Genomic DNA, 24,465 nt, shown 5'->3' with positions numbered 1-24,465 from the left:
GTTGGAATCATACCATCTTCTTAAATCACCACATATCAAATGCAGACATATACTCATGAAGGATTTAAAAAACATTTAAAATATCTATGTATATATAAATTTTTAAAAATCCACAATTCCTTACAATATGTCATCAAATAGTTCAGGAGAGGGAAGTTTGCGGAAGTTTAAGATACTTGAAGCTATATAGATTTGAGACATAATGCCACCAATGATGAAGTCCCCAGATTGATAGTATTGGTGAAGAATTGGAAGTGGATCCCTAATAGAACATAGAGCAATAGGAAACCTGCACATTATCATTCAAATGTTCTTGCTTCAGAAAGTCTCACTGGAATGCTCACAAAAAATGGATCTGCTCTGTGTAAAGAAATCAGTGACCAGTCTGAGAGAGCCTTGGATCTAGCATGTGCTCTGAAGGGCACAGGGGCTGTTCATTGTGTCCTCCACTTTTAGTTCATCGGGTTTATGTGGCTTCTGAAACACACCTGGGATGAGGAGAAGCAGCAGCAGTGATTATGATTAATTTGATAATCAGATGGGACGGGAGCTAATGATCAGTTCTGAATTGTAGGTTTTCTATCAGATTTCATAAGAAAATCATGTTTTTCTTATCATAGCCAAAGTCTCAGCTGGTCTTACTTAGTAGGGAGGAAAAGTTATACTGGGTCTTAGCAGGATTTCCAAAGAAGAAGAGGGTGGACTAAACATCTCCTGTCAACAGTCTTTCAACAGAGATAATAATGTGGTGAAAAATGATAGCCAGGCCATGTTGGTTATCACATTCTGTCTGGGAAAACAGAGAGAACAGGGATGCACCTTTCATTCCCTGGGAAAGCTATATTGGGTGAACCAGATGGGGGTGACTGACCCACAGCAGAGGAACCTCCATCACGCCCAAACAGTACATAAAAGTACTGGGGGTCAGCCATAGGTAAAACCTCCCTTTCATTAATTACTTTTGAGACTGTTATAGATTACAACTGAAGTGATTTATTTGCTGGTGGAAATTTAAATCTAGAATGTGACCTGTGTGCAATATTAAAAGGCTGAAAGCAAAGAAATAAAAACATGCTTTATTATATTGCAACTGAGAAAGATTAAAAATGTGTAAGGGGTGATCTTTGTGTTCTCATTTTGTATTTTTCTGTCAGCTAGACTGATTCTTTGTTTTTCTAATTAACTGTCCCTTGGTATTCAGTTCAGGCCTCAGTAAAATGATATAGCATTTGGGGGAAAAGATGCACCCCAGTAAGCCCAAACTGGAGGCCAAGATGGAGAAGATCTCCACAGCCACCATGTATTTTCCTTTTGTGCTCAGGTAGGTTGGGACAAAGGACAGCCAAACACTGCAAAAGACCAGCATGCTGAATGTAATGAACTTGGCTTCATTAAAGCTGTCAGGCAACCTTCGAGCAAGAAAAGCCACAATAAAGCTGACAGAAGCCAAGAAGCCCATGTAGCCCAACACAAAATAAAACATAAGGACTGACCCCTCATTACAGAGCAGAACCATTTCTTGGATCATTGTATGCATGTCTAAATCAGGGAACGGGGGAGAAGTTGCCAACCACACAGTACAAATGGTGGCTTGAATAAGAAAGCAGGAAAGGACAATGGTGTTGGACAATGGTTTCCCTACCCATCTCCTCATCTTGGATCCTGGCTTGGTGGCCACAAAAGCCAGAACCACAATGATGGTTTTGGCCAATATGCAAGAAACTGCCACAGAGAAGATCATACCAAAAGCACTTTGTCGCAGGAGGCATGTCAGTGCTCCAGGCTGGCCAATGAATAGCAAAACACAAAGGAAGGAAAGCAAGAGGGAGATGAGGAGAGTGTAGGTGAGGTTCCGGTTGTTGGCCTTGACTATGGGAGTATCCATGTACTTCAGGAATATTCCAAGAACCAAAGCAGTGAGGAGAGAAAAGGAGAGAGCCAAAGAGGACAAAATTATGCCCAAAGGTTCTCCATAAGACAAGAAAGTTATTCGTTTTGGAAGGCATCCATCCCGGAAATGGTTTGGATATTGGTTCCCAGGACATTCAAAGCAAACATCCATGTCTGAAAAAGACAAGACAGAATTAAATACATGGAAATCCATTCGGCGATGCTTGGCAGAATTTATGTACTGTAGAGCCTTGAATTATGATGACGACAACAGTTGTAAAAGAGATATCCTCATATTCAGCTTTGATTGCCAAGCAATCCACATCCTGGGCCATTGTCAAGAGGGTAGCAGTCTACAGGTCTGAGGTTTTATTCCTAACATCCACTATCTGGCTAGCTGGTTTGCCAACTATTTCCATTCTGAGGGAGTGTGATAGCCTGACCTCTGTTAATGGTGGTACATAGTTGGCAACACATGAGACCTTTGATAGCATGCCAACACTGGGTAGTCCTCTATCACCAAGCCAGATTCACGGTCCCTGTACTAATTTGCAGAGCCCTCAACTGGGTCAAGGATATTAAAGGAACAGCCCTTACGCTTCTTTTCTAGCATGATGTTTGAGGTAATCTATAGGTGGTTTGCTTTTCTTGAGGTATTGGGACCAAGTCTTTATTGTTAATGGACCCACTCCTTTGGAATATTTTTTTCAATAATGAACCAGAAGGCATCTTCTATAGTAAACTTAGACATCGGAAAACTCTTTTTTCCTGCCAAGCTTATAGAGACAATTAAGAAAAATATATTGTGTAGGAATTATCTGGAAATTGGCTTTATTTAAAAAACCCTCCTCTGGCGCAATGGGTTAATGCATATGGCTGTTAACTAAACGGTTGGAGGATTGAGTCATTGTATATATCCCTCCCATGCTATTCAGATTTATACACCAAATACAAATCTCAGTGGTGATATCAAACAAGATCCTGATATAGCTTTTGAAGGGTTCACAGTTTATATCCTACCCTTCTGGTTTGTGATCTTCCCTTCTGGACATGGAAGACAATCGTAGCAGCAAGAAGGCTTCCCTTCCTTCTTGGTCCGACTGTAACCTAAATGACAATTCTCATTGCACACAGAAGGAGGTGGTGTCTGTACATAAATAAAAGAAGATAATAGTTTCAGGGAGTGCATCTCCCTGGCACAGCAAAGGTGGTGAAATACACAGTTTAGAAATAGGACAATCATATTTGAAAATTCATTTTATGTAGCTGCAGGTCAGAATGAATTATCAATGGGAACACTGCCTTTACCAATACAGCTCAAAGAAGACAGAGAACACCATATTTTGAGAGGAAGGTCATATCTATCAAATATAACAGCCCAGAGGATCTGCAAATCAAACTGAACTGGTCAATCAAAATAGAGTCTGGATAGGAAGTTTTCTAAGGCAGGGAGAGGGGAGCTGAAATGAGAGACTGAGCGCTCACACTTTACATTGTGGGTGCCCTTTGCGAGATCACACACGGTGCTTCTGTTACCAGGGAACTTACTGGCAACTAGGGACTGGCCTGCCTCTCAGTGTTATTCTTTGGAGGCTCACGCCAAGCCTCAGTAGTCAAGTTACACTGCTGGGAGGTGGGGCCAGTTTTATAAATAGGGGGTGGAGCCGGCTGCAGCCAGCCAAGAGATTTACCTTCCCTACCCTCCCTTTGTTTAATGTTTCTTGTTTGCCGGTTAACCATTTTTCATCCTGTTTAGCGGGCACTGCTACAGTCTATTGACTGGTTGTTGTTGACAAACTGGGAAGAAATTTTCCTATATTGACAGGTTTTTCCCTTCCCCGTAGCAATTTGTCACAACTTTGGCGGTTTAAGGCCTTGGGTGGAATCCTTTAGTCTTTTCTTCCCTATAATGGGGGGCGGGTGTGAAGTGGTGACTCAGCCCCCCCCCCCCGTGGCGGTGATTCCAGGGTCCCTTCTTCACTGGCCATACACTGAAAGGTTGTCAATGAACTACCCTGTGTGTGGGGATATGGCATGGGCTGCCTGCGTGCACATACGTCTCGCAGTGCACCCCCATATCCCATTTACCCTAACGAGCCCCAGTTCCCCCTGCTGCGGGGCTGGGAGGGATACACGCACAATACTTAAGCCAAGGTCTTCCTACATTTGAAAGTTTAATAAAGTTGTGGCCAAATTTTAATTCCATAACAGGTTAACAGAGTCTTTATTCCTTCCTGGAGATCCCTGGGGGCTGGAGCTGTCGCTGCCAGGTCGCCCAATGACTTTCTGTGATTTCAATTTATTTTTATTTTGTGTATTGCATTAATATTTGTTTTCAATGGTGACCTTTGCTTGGTCAGGTTCTAAACATATTAGTTTGGATGTTGCGTTCCTGTGAGCATTGTCTTATGTAATAGCATTGTCTTCAAGTAATATTTCTTGAACTTTTTCCAGAACACTGGAGGTCCTCCAATTATAGGCATGCTCTATGTCTGCTAATTTTTAAGGATTACTCTTTGAAGGATATTACAAACATAGTAGTGATTCCATCATTATTTGACTTAATTATTCTGATTCAATATGCATTTCAGTGCATAAGTTCATGTTCCCAGAGGTTTTCAGCTGTGTGTTCATCTCCCAATGTTCCCTGCCATGTTTGCAATAACTGCTTTGGAGAGTTATTTAGGTTGGTGAAATGGCTCCAGATAAGTGCAATGGCAATGGATCATCTAACCATGTCTAGCCAAGACCTGAGGAGACATCAGATTTAACACTGAGCAAAGGAAGGAAGATACTATAAAATGGAATTTACCTGGTTGAAGTTGCTGGGCCATACGATGGCCTCATTATGAATTCTGAGCCCCTTTTCTTGAGGAATCTGTGGGTACATTTTTCCAACTTTGACTCTAAGAAAGGACTCATTTGGGAATGTGACCCAGTTGATAATATCAAAGCCAGCTACTAATGCTCCCTTTCGGTCAAAGGAAATCTCTTCTCCGGCACTATTGTTGAAGGAGATACTTCTCAGAAAGTGTTGGAGCTAAATTGCGGGTGGGGAACCATAATGAAGATCTACAAAAGGATTCCTTATTAGATAATTAAGATTACAGTTGACCTCTGAGACCTTTGGTTTATAATTTATTTAAACTATATCAACTGACCAATTGGGCTAACCTAAATGGCAATTCTCATTAAACACACAAAGAGATGGCATCTGTACATAAATAAAAGAAGATAATAGTTTCATGCCTTGCATTGGTCTTGTCCCAATTAAGTTTCAGTCTGCCAACTCGCTTCGAATCCACTGCCATCAACAAATACAGAGGTGTTTGTTAACATATGTTCTCTCCAGGCCACTTTACCCTAGGCCAGTTCTCCTAAAGCATACCTATGGGCCCAAAACTAATTTCCAATGTGATGTGCACTGTGGGGCAGGTACTGATGTGTCTTTTGATTTATCTGCTGGTTTGTGATGTTGGATAGTGTTTCAGCTCAGTGAAGAGGTGTTAGGAACGTGGCCCCCCAGAGTGTCGGGGATGAGTTAGACTCAAAGATTGACTTAGGGACCAACTTTGCAGATGAGAACTGCCTGTCAGAATCAAAAAAGGGCAGTTTGACCCCCCTTTTTAGAGAAGACTCTATTAGCTATCAAGGAGAGGAAGAGTTGGAAGGCAGTCAAAGCATTGCTAGGCAATCAGCAGATAAGCAGTGGTCTGAGTCTGGGTTCGGTGAGAGTGAGGAGGAGGAGGGAGGTCAACCTCTCAGGCCTTGATCCAGGTGTTTGGATAAAATCAGAAGGCAACAGAAGAGCAAAAGGGGAAAGGCAGTAGTCTGGTGTCCTTCCTGTTGTGGGACACTGAGAAAGGCAGTGGAGAGAAATGAAGGAACAAGTGACTCATACTGGAGGAACTAGAAAACCGTTTAAGTAGATTTGGACAAACTGGAATGTACAAAAATTAAAGGAGTCATTCTGGGGCATTCACAGTGAGACAAACCTTTAGTTCCTAGCATATATGATGACTGCCCTCAGTAGTAATAAATGTGCTCAGCCTCAGAGGATACAATCTAGGGAATGCAAAACTTTGTCAATTTTAATACTGGGGGTTCAAATTCTGAAATCAACTAGGGTCAGTAGCAAAACTTCCAAAAAAGGGGTGTAAGGGTTGCATGTGAAAAATTACCTGCTGAATTCATAACAACCTAATCAGACAAAGTGGCAATAAGAATAGGAATCGCACTTCAGAATAAATACAATATTCCATCCATTAAGTTAGATGCAATTAAATTTTCTCAGCAACAAAAGAACTGCAAAACTAGGGGCCACTTTTAGCAGACTGCTAGAATACAGTGGTACCTCGCAAGACAAATACCTCGCAAGACAAAAAACTCGCTAGACGAAAGGGTTTTTTGTTTTTTGAGCTGCTTCGCAAGACGATTTTCCCTATGGGCTTGCTTCGCAAGACGGAAACGTCTTGCAAGTTTGTTTCCTTTTTCTTAACACCGTTAACACAGTTGCGACTTGACTTCGAGGAGCAACTCATAGAACGCGGTGTGGTAGCCTTTTTTGAGGTTTTTAAAAGACTTTGGTGATTTTTGAAGCTTTTCCAAAACTTTCCCGACACCGTGCTTCACAAGACAAAAAAAATCGCAAGACGACAAAACTCGCGGAACGAATTAATTCCGTCTTGCGAGGCACCACTGTATGACATTTGCATTAATGGGATCAGAATTTTACCGGCCATATTTGTTGCTTCAGACAGTCCAATTTCATTCCATTTGCCATTGCTCTAATTTTGAACGTGGAGCATTGCATGGCATGCAAAGCATGTGCCACAGTATATAGAGCATTGTAGACACTGTAGCTTTGGGCAGTCATGCTCATTTCAAAAACAGAACCAGGAAGGCTGTCAACCTTCTCTTCCCCAGTGCACGATTCCTCAAGTTCCTTATTTAATGAAGCATTGGAGAAAGAACAGATGAATGCCTGTTCCCAAAAAAGCTGGAGAAAGCTGTCTTCTCTTTCTGAGGCAGGGTTTCTCATTTGAACAAATTTCTGGAATCCTGCAAGTTCCTTTGAGGAAACTGCCAAGGAGAGAGCACCATGGAGGAAATCAATTTCCCAGCCCCTCTGAATGGGGAATGAGGTGAATTCCATCTGCGCAGTCATTATCCAGACTTTTGATGTGGCATGCATTGGTATATCATCCGTTTCTGCAACCTTTGGCATCGTTCTCATTATCAAAATGGTATGAATCTCACCATGAACAACCACAACATTGGCAGTGCTTCCCATAACAACACGTATTGTTTCAGAACCATCAGCCACCATTTCACTGAGCTCTCCAGAAAACTTAAGTTTAGGAAATCTTCCTATAAAATCAAAGCAGATACCCCTCTGGGCAAACAGGGGAAGGACATTTTGTACAAATCGCTCTCCAGCATCATCATTCTGTGAAACCACCCCAATCCACATCCAACTGAAATGCAGGAGAAGTTGGAGTATCCCATTGTACTGATGAGTCCCATCTGGGAACATCCAGTGGGAGAAAAGAGTTTGTACATTGTTTTCCATCATGGGAGAAGAGCCGTAGATGAGCTAAAAGTAAGGGCAGCAAATGGTGAGATAAAATGGAAAAGAAAAGTGGTAACAAATTGTGCTATGACCTATCACCACTTCAGGCAGTATCAAAAACTGCTCCAGGCAATATCAAAAATCTCCATTTTCTTGAGGCCACAATTGTTTTGTCCTTGAGGTCTATGGCACACCTCCATTTTTTAAGTACACAACTGTTTAAATACCAACATTCAAGCTGAAAGGATGTCATCAAAGACGAGTGTACATATCTAAATTTGTCTGGCAGGGCAAAAAGCCCAGAATTAAATTTAAGATTTTAACTGATGCAAAAGATAGAGGGGGGTTTGCCCTGCCGGACTTAAGACTCTACTATGAATCGGCAGCTTTCTGCTGGTTGAAACATTGGCTGCTTCTTGAGAATACAGACATTTTGGATCTGGAAGGGTTTGACAATAGATTTGGCTGGCATGCATATATATGGTATGACAAGGTAAAATTGCATAAAGGTTTCAAAAACCATATTGTTAGGAAAGCATTATATAATGTTTGGATACGGTATAAAGATTTATTGGAAAGTAAAACTCCCAGGTGGTTGTCACCAATGGAAGCCAAAGAGGTGAAAAAACTTAATATGGAGCCTAAATGGCCAAAATACTGTGAAATTTTAGAACAAGATGGTGAAAAAGTTAAATTACAGAGTTATGAGAAATTAAAGTCCAAAGTACGAGACTGGTTGCATTACCTTCAGATAAATGAGATATTTAAACAGGACAGGAAAATAGGCTTCCAGATGGAGAGGTCAAAATTAGAAACAGAACTGTTAGAACCCAATACTAAGAACTTGTCAAGAATGTATAATTTGCTGTTGAAATGGAATACACAGGATGAAACGGTGAAATCAGCTATGATTAAATGGGCACAAGACATTGGTCATGACATCATGTTTGCTGACTGGGAACAGTTATGGACCACCGGTGTTAAGTTTACGGCATGTAATGCCTTAAGAGAAAACATAATGAAAATGATTTACAGGTGGTACATGACCCCAGTCAAGCTTGCAAAAATTTACCATTTGCCCAATAATAAATGCTGGAAATGCAATGAGACTGAAGGTACCTTTTATCACCTTTGGTGGACCTGCCCGAAGATTAAAGCCTTTTGGGAAATGATCTACAATGAAATTAAGAAGGTCCTTAAATGTACCTTTCATAAGAAACCAGAGGCTTTTCTCCTGGGCATGGTCGGCCAATTGGTGTCAAGGAAGGATAGGACGTTTTTTATGTATGCCACTACAGCAGCAAGAATTCTTCTGGCAAAGTATTGGAAGACACAAGAACTACCCACTCTGGAAGAATGGCAGACGAAGGTGATTGACTATATGGGACTGGCAGAGATGACCGGCAGAATCCGTGACCAGGGGAAAGAGACAGTGGAAGAAGACTGGAAGAAATTTAAAATATATCTTAAAAATTGTTGTAAAATTGAGGTGTGTTAAGATGTTAAGGAACTAAGAAATAGAGAACTGCAGCTGTAATCAATAAGTTAAAGAAAAAAGAATTTAATGAAAGTGAATTCAATAATTAGTTAATTGGAGGAGTTGCTGAGGAAATGTGAAACAAGGATGCAGAAAAGGGGAGGTATGGGGAAGTCCGGGAAGTAAGGAGTATGAAAAAAAGGTTATGAAATTATACATGTTTATATGTTTGTATGTTTGTGTATTGTGTATTGTTTGTGTTTATTTTGTGTTTGGAAAACCAATAAAAAATTATATATAAAAAAAAGAGTGTACACATTCTCATCTCTGCCCATTCTCCATGAACACATCTTACCTGGGGCATCTTGTACATACAAAGGATGGTGGTCATCTGGAGACATGAATCTGAGTTTGATCCCCCAATGACAGCTATGGGAGTGTCCTCAACATCACACTTGTAATTAGGGATGAATCTTCCTTTCCTGGAGAGAACTGCTAGTGAGGCTTGATAGATCCATCTGGCAATGAAATGGCTATTATAGATGTGGAAGCCCAGTGTGATATTGGGAAGGAGATGTGGGTTTTCATTGATCTCCCTCACAGCAAATGCCAAGGCCAGAATATGCTGGTAGAGTTGTGTCATTGGCCTGTAAGGAGAGGAACATATTGTATAACATGATTAGAGAAATAGATTATATGCCCACAGTCCAAGGAAGTTTTTTCAGATAGGTAGGCAGGTAGGTAGGGATGTGACTCCCTGTAGAGTCATCTCTTGGCATGGCTTTGAATGCTGTCAAATTACAACCTTTATGAGTAGAGGCTTGCAAAACACTCACCTTTCCCCTTGCTATTGTTTTCTGAAAATCTCAGAAAGTAAAAGGGTTTATATTATGTACATGTCAACATTCACACAAAACTTGCATGAATGAATGAATGAATGAATGAATGAATGAATGTGGATTCAAACTCCATTGAATGATTATGGATTTAATCCATTGAAATATGTAGCATGCATGAGAGAAATCTCAAACACCGAAGGTTTTTTGTTACTGTTTTATGACTCTATTATGACTATTATACTCTAACCCAGGGGTCTGCAACCTGCGGCTCCAGAGCCGCATGTGGCTCTTTTACACCTTTGCTGCGGCTCCGGGGCGGATACTAGCGAGGGGAGGAGGCGCATTGTGCGCCCCGACACTCCCCACTGTGGCGGGCGCTGTACTGGCTGTGACGTCACATGGGGGTGGTGCGTGCATTAGTCACGCACCGTCCCAACGTCACCTTCCCGCCCACTGTCAGATCGGACATTAAGGTAAGAAACAATATATGCAGAGTTATATTTGTTTTAAATGTCGCAATGGTTTTGCGGCTCCAAGTTTTTTCCCCCTTCGGAAACGGGTCCAAGTGGCTCTTTTTGTCTTAAAGGTTGCAGACCCCTGCTCTAACCGTTTGGAAATGAGAAAACAAATCTATCAGTGCAATGTCATATTGGTCTGTGGACCCTTGGTGGATATACCACAACAGAATATGACCTAGGGCCATATCTCATGTAGGAATGTACTTTTTGTTTGCAGAAAGTAAGCAGCTATAACCATACTGCAACTGATGATAATGATGGTGATAGTAGTAGTCTGCTTAAATGAGTTGACAGTGCCTGATCACCCAATCATACAAGTACTGTCCAAAACGTATAAGAAGATCACTTCCAAATATGAGTGATTAACCATTTGTGGCAGGTTTGAGAAAAGCCAAATATGGATTTTCTATATCCAAAGTATTCCATGGGAAATAGCTTGAAAACCTAAATGCAATGAAAGTGAACAATCCTGTTTTTACTCTCTTGTAATCTTATAATGGATAAATGCTAGTTTTAGACCTGCCTTATATATTGAAATTATGAACCTAAGGTTGGCAGATCTTGCACAAAGCATTTTGAGAACTTCCCCAGCCCATCATAAACATCTGAAGTACAGAGAAGGAAAAGTCGGAATCATCACCATCTTCTTAAATTACCACATATCAAATGCAGACATATACTCATGAAGGATTTAAAAAACATTTAAAATATCTATGTATATATAAAATTTTAAAAATCCACAATTCTTTACAATATGTCATCAAATAATTCAGGAGAGGGAGGTTTGTGGAAGGTTAATATACTTGAAGCTATATAGATTTGAGACATAATGCCACCAATGATGAAGTCCCCAGATTGATAGTATTGGTGAAGAATTGGAAGTGGATCTCTAATAGAACATAGAGCAATAGGAACCCTGCACATTATCATTCAAATGTTCTTGCTTCAGAAAGTCTCACTGGAATGCGCACACAAAATGGATTTGCTCTGTGTAAAGAAATCAGTGACCAGTCTGAGAGAGCCTTGGATCTAGCATGCGCTCTGAAGGGCACAGGGGCTGTTCATTGTGTCATCCACTTTTAGTTTATCGTGTTTATGTGGCTTCTGAAACGCCCCTGGGATGAGGAGAAGCAGCAGCAGTGATTATGATTAACTTGATAATCAGATGGGATGGGAGATAATGATCAGTTCTGAATTGTAGGTTTTCTATCAGATTTCAAAAGAAAATCATGTTTTTCTTATCATAGCCAAAGTCTCAGCTGGTCTTACTTTGTAGGGAGGAAAAGATATACTGGGAAGAAGAGGGTGGACTAAACATCTACTGTCAACAGCCTTTCAACAGAGATAATAATGTGGTGAAAAATGATGGCCAGGACAACTTGGTTATCACATTCTGTTTGAGAAAAAAAGAGAGAACAAGGATTCACCTTTGATTCCCTCAGAAAGCAGCTTTCCATGAAGGTAGAACAAGGTGTATTGGGGAACCAGATAAGGGTGGGTGACCCGGAGCAGAGGAAGCTTCATCACGCCCAAACAGTACATAATAGTACTGGGGGTCACCCATAGGTAAAACCTCCCTTTCTTTAAATACTTTTGAGACTGTTATAGATTACAAATGAAGTGATTTATTTGCTGGTTGAAATTAAAATCTGGAATGTGAGCTGTCTGCAATATTAAAAGGCTGAAAGCAAAAAAATAAATAAAAATGTTTTATTTTATTGCAACTGAGAAAGATTCAAAACATGCAAGGGGTGATGGGACAGAAATTTTCATTTTATTTTTAACTTGCTGTCCTTTTGAAGCAAGTGCTGACTGCAATGTGAAGCTATGTTTTATTCTGTGGCACAGGTGGGGGGGCGAGGAATGAAGTCTGACATGGTGACGGGAGATTGGAGAATCAAGCTTAAGGTAGAGATTGTAAGATCTTAAGGTGGAGAGTGAGCTGTTAGTAAGACCAAGAACAGTCAGTATTGTAAAAACACTGTTGGACACCCCATTGACTGTTGGCATCTTGCATCAATTACTGGATCAGCAACTAAAAGAGATCAGAGCTGAGATGGATAAGATGGTGAATGAAAATGGACCAGAGAATGATGAGGTTAAAGAAGACACAAAACATTTGGAGAATTGATAAAGCACTGCCAGAACAGCAGAGTGGAATGGTAAAGCTGGAGGCAGTAAACAATGAAATGGAGAGAATCTTCAAATAGGTGACTGGAGGAGTGAAACAGGCAAGTGGTGTAGTCATGATGTTGGAGAAGTGGAATGAAAACATGGACGGGGAGATTAAAAAGCATTCTAGAGCTGAGAGAGAAAGGATTTGGAGTGAAATTTGGAGTGAAATTAGATGCAAAAGCTATTGAGCTTCTGGCAATTTCCCCGGAGAAAGAATGGAAGAAGAAGAAATGGAAGGAACTTCTTTTTTTTCTAAATTAGGATGGAAAATCACGGCAAACAGGAAATGGGATCAGAATATACAGAATTGGGTGTGGATTGATGCATTATTTTTGATGCATTATTTGATGCATTACTTTGATGCATTATTTTCATGCTTTCATGGGATCATCAGAGCTGACTTCCATGGAAGTATGGCTCATTCACTTAACAGCAGCTCAAGTGGCTTTTGGTTATCTGTCGTTACATATTTTTACGCACGAGAAAAAGATGTTTCTCTATCACCAGGCTATTGACTGATGTTTATTATATACTTTGTGTTCTCATTTTGTATTTTTCTGTTGTGCATTTTTCTGTAAACTTTGGCTGAAGGGTGGAATAAAAATTAAATAAAGAGCTGAAATAATGAAATGAAATACTTTAATGGGATCATCCTAAGTGAGTACATGGAAACATGGCTCATTCTTGCACAGAGGCTTTCTGTGATCTTGGAGGGTATATCACTCATTACTAATAAAAGATATTTGAATGCAATGGGCGTCAGTTAGGTCAGCTAGGCTGATTCTTTGTTGTTCTAATTAACTGTCCCTTGGTATTCAGTTCAGGCCTCAGTAAAATGATATAGCATTTGGGGAAAAAGATGCACCCCAGTAAGCCCAAACTGGAGGCCAAGATGGAGAAGATCTCCACAGCCACCATGAATTTTCCTTTTGTGCTCAGGTAGGTTGGGACAAAGGACAGCCAAACACTGCAAAAGACCAGCATGCTGAATGTAATGAACTTGGCTTCATTAAAGCTGTCAGGCAACCTCCGAGCAAGAAAAGCCACAATAAAGCTGACAGAAGCCAAGAAGCCCATGTAGCCCAACACAAAGTAAAACATAAGGACTGACCCCTCATTACAGAGCAGAACCATTTCTTGGATCATTGTATGCATGTCTAAATCAGGGAACGGGGGAGAAGTTGCCAACCACACAGTACAAATGGTGGCTTGAATAAGAAAGCAGGAAAGGACAATGGTGTTGGACAATGGTTTCCCTACCCATCTCCTCAACTTAGAGGCTGGCTTGGTGGCCATGAAAGCCAGAACCACAATGGTGGTTTTAGCCAGTATGCAAGAAACTGCCACAGAGAAGATCATACCAAAAGCACTTTGTCGCAGGAGGCATGTCAGTGCTCCAGGCTGGCCAATGAATAGCAAAACACAAAGGAAGGAAAGCAAGAGGGAGACGAGGAGAGTGTAGGTGAGGTTCCGGTTGTTGGCCTTGACTATGGGAGTATCCATGTGCTTCAGGAATATTCCAAGGACCAAAGCAGTGAGGAGAGAAAAGGAGAGAGCCAAAGAGGACAAAATTATGCCCAAAGGTTCTCCATAAGACAAGAAAGTTATTTGTTTTGGAAGGCATCCATCCTGGTCATGGTTTGGATACTGGTCCCCAGGGCATTCAAAACAATCATCCATGTCTGAAAAAGAAAAGAAAGAGTTATCTACATGGAAATCCATTCTGCCATGCTTGGTGGAAATTATATATTTTGGAGCCTTGAATTAGGATGCCTAGAACAGTTGTAAAAAACACATCCTTATATTTAGAGGTAATATTCAGCGTTCATTGCCAAGCAATCTACATCCTGGGTCAATGTCAAGAAGGTAGCAGTGTACAGGTCTGAGGTTTTATTCCTAACATCCACTATGTGGCTAGCTTTGCCAGCTGGTTTGCCAGCTCCTTCCATTCCTAGGCAGTGTGATAGCTTGAATCCTTTTAATGGTGGTACATAGCTGACAACACATGAGACCTTTGTTAGCATGCCAACACTCTATTACCAAGCCAGATTCAAGGTCCCTGTGCTAATTTACAGACCCCTCAACTCAGGTCAAGATTATTAAAGGAGCAGCCTGAACCCTTCTATTCCAGCTTGATGATTGAGATAATCCATAGGAGAATTGCTTAGCTTGAGGTTTTGGGACTATGTCTTTATTGTCATTGGACCCAGTCTTTTGGAAAATGCTTTCAATAGTGAATCAGAAGGCATCTTCTATAGTAAACTTTAGATATCTGAAAACTTTTCTTTTCTGCCAAGCATATGGAGAAAATTAAGAAAATATATCCTTTAGGAATTAGTTGGTGATCTGCCCTTTTGTTGCTTTTTAAACCCTCCTCTGGGTTAATGTATTTGGCTGTTAACTAAAAGACTGGAGATTTGTGCCATTGTATATATACTTGCATGTTTTTTGTGTCTATATGTGTATGTTTGTCTGCCTCTGTGAATTTTTGTTGTTGTTGTAAACTACTTTCATATTTTTAATGAAATTGTACTATGCAAGTGGTTTTTATGAATAAACACATAAATAATATGCCTGGCTCTTATAAAACTCCTACCCAATCGCATCTCTCCAATGTTATTCAGATTTGTACACCAAATACAAATCTCAGTGGTGATATCAAGAAAGATCATGATATAGCTTTTGAAGAGTTCACAGTTTATCTCCTACCCTTCTGGTTTGTGATCTTCCCTTCTGGACATGGAAGGCAATCATAGCAGCAAGAAGGCTTCCCTTCCTTCTTGGTCCGACTGTAACCTAAATGACAATTCTCATTGCACACAGAAGGAGGTGGTGTCTGTACATAAATAAAAGAAGATAATAGTTTCAGGGATTGTATCTCCCTGGCACAGCAAAGGTGGTGAAATCCACAGTTTAGAAATATGACAATAATATAGGAAAATGCTCCCCCACGCAGAGAGCACCTTTTATGTTGAGAGAATTAGAGAGAAACCTCCTAGAATGTAATGTTAATGTTTTGTCAAAAATGTATAAGATGCTATTAGAATGGGAAACAAAAGATGAACACGTGAAATCTTCAATAATACATTGGGCAATGGATATTGGTCATAATGAGGTAAAAGGTAAAGGACCCCTGGACAGTTAAGTCCAGTCAAAGGCAACTATGGGGTTGTGGCGCTAATCTCGTTTTTAGGCCAAGGGAGCCGGCGTTTGTCCCCATACAGCTTTCCAGGTCGTGTGGGCAGCATGACTAAGCGATTGTGAATAATGATATAAAGTTTGCAGCATTTTATAATTAGAGTGGAAATCATATTAAAATGATGTATAGATGGTACTTAACACTCAATTTGTTTGCCAAAATGTACAAATCAGAATTTAGTATCTGATGGAAATGTAAAGAACAAGAAGATACCTTTTTCCATATGTGATGGACTTGTAATAAATCAAAAGCCTACAGGGAAATGATATACAGTGGTACCTCTGGATATGCACACCTCTGCTTGCGTATCCTGTGGGTTACACACGTAGCAGACCCGGAAATATTCTTCTGGGCTTCACCATGCATGCATGCGCAGAAGCACTCAACACGCCATGTGCATGCGGAGAACAGGCACCTCCGGTTGCAAATTCCTTGGGATCCGACCGGAGCTCCAGAACGGATCCCATGCGCAACCGGAGGTGCCACTGTATAATGAGTTAAAAAAAATGTTTAAGTTAACCTTTATTAAGATACCAGAGACATTTCTTTTGGGAATAATGGGATTAAAGTTACCTAATGTATTTATGTATGAGACCACTGCTGCCAGAATGTTGTATGACCAAAGATGGAAAGAAGGAAATGTCCCAATAAAAGAAGAAGGGTTACGGAAACTAATGGACTATGCAGAAATGGCAAAACTCACAGGAAGAATAAGGAATCGGAAAGATCAAGTTTTTAAGACACAATGAAATTCATTTATAGTATATTTACAAAGTTATTGTAAACAAATTAAGACAGTAGCACAGTGGCGTAGCGTGGGTTGTCAGCACCCGGGGCAAGGCAAGTAATTTGCGCTCCCTAACCCGTGGATTTGCGCCCCCTAACCTGTGGATTTGCCCTAACCCCAGATGTTGCGCCCGGTGCGCCCGGCCCCCCCTGCACCCCCCACACTACGCCACTGCAGTAGCAGGGTTAATGTAAACAATGTACAATGAAAACAGCAGCAGCAGCAGCAGCAGCAACAACAACAACATATAAATAACACAGAGGGTAAGTAACAAATTGGTATAATTTGGACATGAAGTAACTAAAATATGTTAGAACACTGTCAGGTGTTAATTGTTCTAATTGTCTGTGTTTCATACAATCATTCAATATTTCTTGCTTGCAGTGTTAACTCCCCCCCCCCCCATGGTTATATGTTTCAGCATTAATATTTGTTTTGGATGGTGACCTTTGCTTGGTCAGGTTCTAAACATATTAGTTTACATGCTACGTTCCTGTGAGCATTATCTTGGAATATCACTACCTTAGAGACCAGAATCATGAAGCAATATTTCTTGAACTTTTTCCAGAACACTGGAGGTCCTCCAGTTATAGGCATCCTCCATGCCTGCTTTTTTTAAAGATGACTTTTTATATTACTAATATAGTAATGATTCAGTCATTATTCGGCTTAATTATTTTGCTTCAAGTATGCATTTCAGTGCATAAATTCATGTTCCCAGAGGTTTTCAGCTGTTTGTTCATCTCCCAGTGTTCCCTGCCATGTTTGCAATAACTGCTTTGGAGGGTTATTTAGGTTTGTTGAAATCGCTCCAGATAAGTGCAATGGCAATGGGTCTTCTAACCAAGTCTATATGGATGTTCTACTAAATCTAGACAAGACCTGAGGAGATATCAGTTTTAACATTGAAGAAAGGATGGAAGATACTATAAAACGTGATATACCTGGTTGAAGCTGCTGGGTCATATAATGGCATCATCATGAATTCTGAGCCCCCTTTCTTGGAGAATCTGTGGGTCCATTTTTCCAACTTTGACTCTAAGAAAGGACTCATTTGGGAATGTGACCCAGTTGATAATATCAAAGCCAGCTACTAATGCTCCCTTTTGGTCAAAGTAAATTTCTTCTCCAGCACTATTGTTGAAGGAGACACTTCTCAGAAAGTGTTGGAGCTAAATTTGGGGTAGGGAATTATAGTGAAGATCTACAAAAGGATTCCTTATTGAGATCATAGTTCACCTCTGAGACGTTTGATTCATAATTTATTTAAACTATATCAGCTGACCAAGTGGTCTAATGTAAATACCTATGTGCCAAAACCTGATCTCCAATGTGATGTGCACTGTGGGACGGGTACTGATGTGTCGTTTGATTTATCTTCTGGTTTGTGGTGTTGGATATTGTTTCAGCTAGGTGAAGAGGGAAGTGCAGGGAATGGAGGCACCTACCTTAATCTCCTCCTTAAGGAATGTGTCTTGGGAAAGCTGACAGGGGGATACATGGTTTGGGTCTGGAAGACATTGTAGGGATGCACAGAACTCACACGAAAAGTTTGTGTTGCTATGTAGGGATGAGATCAGCTTGGATTCCTAAAGCATGGGCTTGGAAGTTAGCAGACGACAAATAGCCATTTCAGGATTGTTTGTAATAAGTAAAGTCTGAGAAAGTTGCATGGAGAGGGCAGTGGAGAGAAATGAAGGAACAAGTGACTCATACTGGAGGTACTGGGGACAATCAGTAAAATTCTCTTCAAGGAAAACTGGACATGGCACCCAGTGTCAAACCAGAAAGTGCAAAAATTAAGAGTCGTTCTGGTACACTTATAGTGAGACAAACCTTTCGGTCCTTGCATATACGATGACTGCCCTCAGTAGTAATAAATGTGCTCAGCCTCAGAGGATACAATTTAAGGAATTCAAATCTTTGTCAATTTTAATACTGGGAGGTCAAATTTTGGAATCAGCTAGGGTCAGTAGCAAAACTTCAAAAAAAGGGGTGTAAGGGTTGCATGTGAAAAATTACCTGCTGAATTCATAACAACCTAATCAGACAAAGTGGCAATGAGAATAGGAATCACACTTCAGAATAAAAACAATATTCCATCCATTAAGTTGGATGGAATTATATTTTCTCATCCACAAAAGATCTGCAAACTAGAGGCCACCTTTAGCTTAGTGCTAGAATATGATATATAACATTTGCATTAATAGGATAAAAATTATACCTGCCATGGATGTTGTTTCAGATAGTCCAATGTTATTCCATTTGTCATTGCTCTAATTTTGAACGTGGAGCATTGCATGGCATGCAAAGCATGTGCCACAGTATATAGAGCATTATAGACACTGTAGCTTTGGGCAGTCATGCTCATTTCAAAAACGGAACCAGGAAGGCTGTCAACCTTCTCCTCCCCAGTGCATGATTCCTCATGTTCCTTATCTAAAGGAGCATTGGAAAAAGAACAGATGAATGCCTGTTCCCAAAAAACCTGGAGAAAGCTGTCATCTCTTTCAGAGGCAGGGTTTCTCATCTGAACAAATTTCTGGAATCCTGCAAGTTCCTTTGAGGAAACTGCCAAGGAGAGAGCACCATGGATAAAATCAATTTCCCAGCCTCTTTGAAAGGGGATGGATGTGAATTCCATCTGCGCAGTCATTATCCAGACTTTCGATGCGGCATGCATTGGTATAGCATGTATTTCTGCAACCATTGGCATCATTCTCAATACCATAATGCTGTCAATCTCACCATTAACAACCACAGCATTAGCAGTGCTTTCCATAATAACACGGATTGTTTCAGAACCATCAGCCACCATTTCATTGAACTCTCCAGAAAACTTCAGTTTAGGAAATCTTCCTATAAAATCAAAGCAGATACCCCTCTGGGCAAACAGGGGAAGAATATTTTGTACAAATTGCTCTCCAGTATCATCATTCTGTGAAACCACCCCAATCCACAACCAGCTGAAATGCAGGAGAAGTTGGAGTATCCCATTGTACTGATGGGTCCCATCTGGGAACATCCAGTGGGAGAAAAGAGTTTGTACATTGTTTTCCATCATGGGAGAAGAGCCATAGATGAGCTAAAAGTATGGACAAATGGAAAAGAAAAGTGGTAACGAATTGTGTTATGACTTATCACCACTTCTTAAAAAACTGCTTCAGGCAGTATCAAAAATCTCTATTTTCTTGAGGCCATAATTCTTTTGTCCTTGAGGTCTATGATGCACCTCCGATTTTTAAAGATGGCTAAGTCCTCAACTGATCAAGTAACAACGTTCAAGCTGAACGCATATCATCAAATCCAAGCGTACATGTTTTCATCTCTGCCCATGCTCCATGCACACATCTTACCTGGGGCATCTTGTACATATGAAGGATGGTGGCCATCTGGAGACATGAATCTGAGTTCGATCCCCCAATGACAGCTATGGGAGTGTCCTCAACATCACACTTGTAATTAGGGATGAATCTTCCTTTCCTGGAGAGAACTGCTAGTGAGGCTTGATAGATCCATCTGGCAATGAAATGGCTGTTATAGATGTGGAAGCCCAGTGTGATATTGGGAAGGAGATGTGGGTTTTCATTGATCTCCCTCACAGCAAATGCCAAGGCCAGAATATGCTGGTAGAGTTGTGTCATTGGCCTGTGAGGAGAGTTACATATTGTATAACTGTGTATGTTTAGAAAAATCGATGGCATGCCCACAGTTCAAGAAAAATTTTGTAGATAGGTAGGCAGGTAGGTAGGGACACGATACCCTCTACAGTCAACTCTTGGCATGGCTTTGAATGCTGTTAATTTACATCCTCTATGAGCAGATTCCCGTTGTACGGTTCCCGTTGTCTTAGGAAAGCAAACAACATCCTGCAGGATTCATCTCACCCGGGACACAGTCTGTTTGCACTACTGCCTTCTGGCAGGAGATATAGAAACATCAAGTCAAGGACAAATAGACTGAAAAACAGTTTCTATCCAAGAGCTGTGGCCTTTTTGAATGCTGTAAATCGATAGTGTGACCTGGGAGTTTGATGGGTGTTGGTGTGGGTGTGGCTGGAATGTGGTTTGTTTGGTTGTTGTTGTTGTTTTGCTTTTGTTGTTTTTAAGGGATGGCATCCAATTTCGTTGCACTTGTGCAATGTTGCACTTGTGTAATGACAATAAAGAATCTATTCTATTCTATTCTATTCTATTCTATTCTATTCAGATGCTTGCGAAACACTCACCTTTCCCCTTGCTATTGTTTTCTGAATATCTCAGAAAGTAAAAGTGTTCATATTATGTGCATGTCAACATTCACACAAAACTTGCATGAATGAATGAATGTGGATTCAAACTCCACTGAATGAATATGGATTTAATCCATTGAAATAATTAGAAGGCATGAGAAAAATCTCAAACACCGAAGGTTTTTTTGATACTGTTTTATGACTCTATTATGGCTCTGATACTCTAATCATTTGGAAATGAGAAAACAAGTCTACCAGTGCAATGTCATATTGGTATGTGGACCTTTGGTGGATATACGACAACAGAATGTGACCTAGGGCCATATTTCAAGTAGGAATGTACTTTTTTTGCAGAAAGTAAGCAGGTATTCCTGCCAACCATACTGCAACTGATGATAATGATGGCGATAGTATTAGTCTGCTTAAATGAATTGACAGTGTCTGATCACTCAATCATACAAGTACTGTCCAAAACGTATAAGAAGGTCACTTCCAAATATGAGTGATTAACCATTTGTGGCAGGTTTGAGAAAAGCCAAAAATGGAATTTCTATGTCCAAAGTATTCCATGGGAAATATCCTGAAAACCTAAATGAAATGAAAGTGAACAATCCTGTTGCAATCTTATAATGGATAAATGCTAGTTTTAGACCTGCCTTATATATTGAAATTATGAATTTAAGGTTAGCAGATCTTGCACAAAGCATTTTGAGAACTTCCCCAGCCCATCATAAACATCTGAAGTACAGAGAAGGAGAAGTCAGAATCATCACCATCTTCTTAAATCACCACATATCAAATGCAGACATATGCTCATGAAGGATTTTAAAAAACCATTTAAAATATATATGTATATGTAAATTTTTAAAAACGCACAATTCCTTACAACATGTCATCAAATAATTCAGGAGAGGGAGGTTTGTGGAAGGTTAATATACTTGAAGCTATATAGATTTGAGACATGATGCCACCAATGATAAAATCCCCAGATAGATAGTATTGGTGAAGAATTGGAAGTGGATATCTAATAGAACATGGAGCAATAGGAACCCTGCACATTGTCATTCAAATGTTTTTGCTTCAAAAGCTCTCACTGGAATGCCCGTTCCCAAAAATTGATCTTCTCAGGGTAAGGAAATCTGCAACCAGTCTGAGAGAGCCTTGGATCTAGCATGAGCTCTTAATGGCACAAGGGCTGTTCATTGCGTCCTCCACTTTTAGTTCATAGTGTTTATGTGGCTTCTGAAACACACCTGGGATGAGGAGAAGCAGCAGCAGTGATTATGATTAATTTTAATCAGATGGGAGATAATGATCAGTTCTGAATTGTAGGTTTTCTATCAGATTTCAAAAGAAAATCATGTTTTCCTTATCATAGCCAAAGTCTCAGCTGGTCTTACTTAGTAGGGAGGAAGAGTTATACTGGGTCTTAGCAGGATTTCCAAGGAAGAAGAGGGTGGACTAAACATCTCCTGCTAACAGTCTGTCAACAGAGATAATGATGAGCCAAAGTCTCAGCTGGTTCTGCTTAGTAGGGAGAGTTATAATGGGTCTTTGCAAAGGCGGGGGAAAGTAGAAAAATGAAGTCAATCTAAAATCTGAGTTGATAAAAAGAAAATATATCACTATATATTTTGTAACTATTTTGTAGGCAATTGTTCTTATATGTGGAATAATCTTTGCACAACTTAAATTTGGATATAGCTTTATTTAAGACAGGAATCCATTTTTGGGGATTAATCAAAGTTTTCCAATATTCATTTTCAGGTACAGATGTCTACACAGTAAGGCCCTCAAAAAAGGAAACTCCCCAATATGAGCAGAAGTGTCATTGTGGACTTCTGGAAAGTTTCAGCCTCTTGGATGTTTGGAGATTGTATGACACATTTTGTCTATTTGGCTGACAAACGGACACAACATTGACACAAAATTAAACCTCCAGTTCACCACCATAATTTATAGAGCTTTTATCTAATTTATCTCTTTCTTTCTTTCTTTCTTTCTTTCTTTCTTTCTTTCTTTCTTTCTTTCTTTCCAGCCATCTTCCATGTTACAAAGCTATTGTTGTCACTCTAAATAAAGAAACCAGACCACGTCTGATGGGGTATACCTGCTTGCTTGAGTGAACAAAGGTTTCAGAAAGTGCAATCTTTGTTCTCTATATAAGAGATAGGCTAACAGATAATGAGTGATGTCTTCCCCCAAAGGTTAACCACAAATACAAAGTCTGTCTGCAAATGATACCTTGTTATAGGGGCCTCCCAAGATTGCAGTGGGCATCACATGAAAAGCAGCTCAATAAGGAAGCTCAGAAGAGTTTGGTGTGAGAACTAGTTGCGTGATTAGACCTTTAAACCTCCCCCTCAAAATTTGGTTTTGTTTTTGGCAGAATTTAGGCCACAACTTTATTGATTACAGGAAGTGAGTAATTGCATAGGCTCTGGTTCGACTAGCTCCCTGCACCGTTGCAGGTAGCGCTGACCTAGGGTAAACACCTGGATAGGTGGAAAGCCAGGACAGGCTATGTCCACCACCCAGATGTCCCCTTGGACTCTGGCACAGGAACAATCCCCTCACACGGTTGACCAAACCATTGAGTCCCTGGATTCCTTTAATGGAATACCCCTCACATAGGGATGGTGAGAGCGCTCCCCCATCCCTATCACCTGAACCAGAGCCTATCCGCCACACGAGCACCACACTCGCCACCAACCACTCACACCTGTAACCAATCCCTTAACCCCGCTGACATGAAGGTCAGTCATAAATCATTCCCCAACAGATAAACTCCATCAAGCCTGTAAAGGGACGCATCACGGAAGATAATGCCCAGGTGACGGCTCACCGTCCCTGCCCAAGGCCAGAACCTTCTTGGCCACCGCACTCTGGGCGCTCATCTGGGCCCTATCGTTGGCAGCTGGGCATTGGCTACCTCGCCACACATGTCATTGCCATCAGTGACCCAATTTTGAGTCCAGGAAGAGCTGCCTTCAAATCTTCATAGTCCTCCTGCATGCGGGATCACAATCTCAGCCGGGGCCTTCCGGCAATTTCACCCAGCTGCACCACCACCACCTTGGGCGTGCCTCCGCAGACACCTTCGCCCACATCGCTTGGGAGAAGCCCCTCCAAAGGCATTCCTCGTCAATGTGGTCAATGACATTATGTTTAAAGACTGATCACTCACATAATCACACACACCGCAACATGAAATGGACACTTTAGCTGAAGCTCAGAATGATTCAGAAGTGACCAGTGCAATTTTTGTTGTTGTTGTTGTTGTTAATAATAACTCTACATGCATACACAGAGAAGGGACTGGGTTCACAACTAAGCCCTTTTATTCATTAACAAATACACTATGAAAAACTAGTAAAAGACAACAGAACAGTAAATTCAATGTAACCTTGATACTAAGTGAAACATAACTGCTGGTTCACATAAAGACAAATTTAAATATATAACCAGGTCTTAATGATGACCACACTAATAACGTCTTCCATACCATATTCAATTACATTCTTCCTTTGTCAGAGTAGTTTAGTTTAGGGCTCATCAGTTTAGGGCTCATCAACAATGAGGTCTATATTAGGTGTGTAGGTGGAGATATTACAAGCTGGAAACAAACTTTAGAAAACTTGGGGCTCGGCTTCTAATGACTTGCTGTTTTCAGAGATGGGAGAATTTATGATTCTAGACAGGTTCCAGGTTACCCCACCATCTCAACTAATTTAGTTCACCTTGATGATATTCTGGAAGGGATCCTATCTAATTGCT

General features: G+C 40.6%; 1 protein-coding gene and 1 pseudogene across 1 annotated transcript; both read right to left on the bottom strand.

Annotated features, from left to right (window-relative positions):
* Positions 1–1,150: 1,150 nt before the first annotated feature.
* LOC114583293 (vomeronasal type-2 receptor 26-like) lies at positions 1,151–10,972 on the bottom strand. Its single transcript, XM_077918097.1, has 6 exons — positions 10,953–10,972; positions 9,295–9,586; positions 6,626–7,486; positions 4,703–4,930; positions 2,911–3,037; positions 1,151–2,064 (listed from the first exon to the last, which is right to left on the bottom strand). Exons 1-6 carry the CDS (start codon positions 10,970–10,972, stop codon positions 1,151–1,153), a joined length of 2,442 nt encoding a protein of 813 aa, XP_077774223.1.
* A 2,267-nt stretch (positions 10,973–13,239) lies between these two features.
* Positions 13,240–20,101, bottom strand: LOC114583294 (vomeronasal type-2 receptor 26-like; annotated as a pseudogene).
* Positions 20,102–24,465: the final 4,364 nt, after the last annotated feature.

The sequence above is a fragment of the Podarcis muralis genome, chromosome 13, assembly GCF_964188315.1.
Source record: "Podarcis muralis chromosome 13, rPodMur119.hap1.1, whole genome shotgun sequence".
NCBI lineage: Eukaryota > Metazoa > Chordata > Lepidosauria > Squamata > Lacertidae > Podarcis > Podarcis muralis.
Note: the sequence above shows the minus strand (reverse complement) of the source record. Positions and strands in the feature narration are given on the sequence as shown.

Bases quoted from the DNA above. Each gene is read 5' to 3' on its own strand.
- LOC114583293 (XM_077918097.1), bottom strand. From the start codon at position 10,972: ATGTCTGCATTTGATATGTG. The intron at 7,487-9,294 runs GTAAGATGTGTT...CCTTACTTTTAG, and splicing joins GTATGTACAAGATGCCCCAG to CTCATCTACGGCTCTTCTCC. The intron at 2,065-2,910 runs GTAGGATATAAA...TGTCTTTTTCAG, and splicing joins GAAGATCACAAACCAGAAGG to ACATGGATGTTTGCTTTGAA.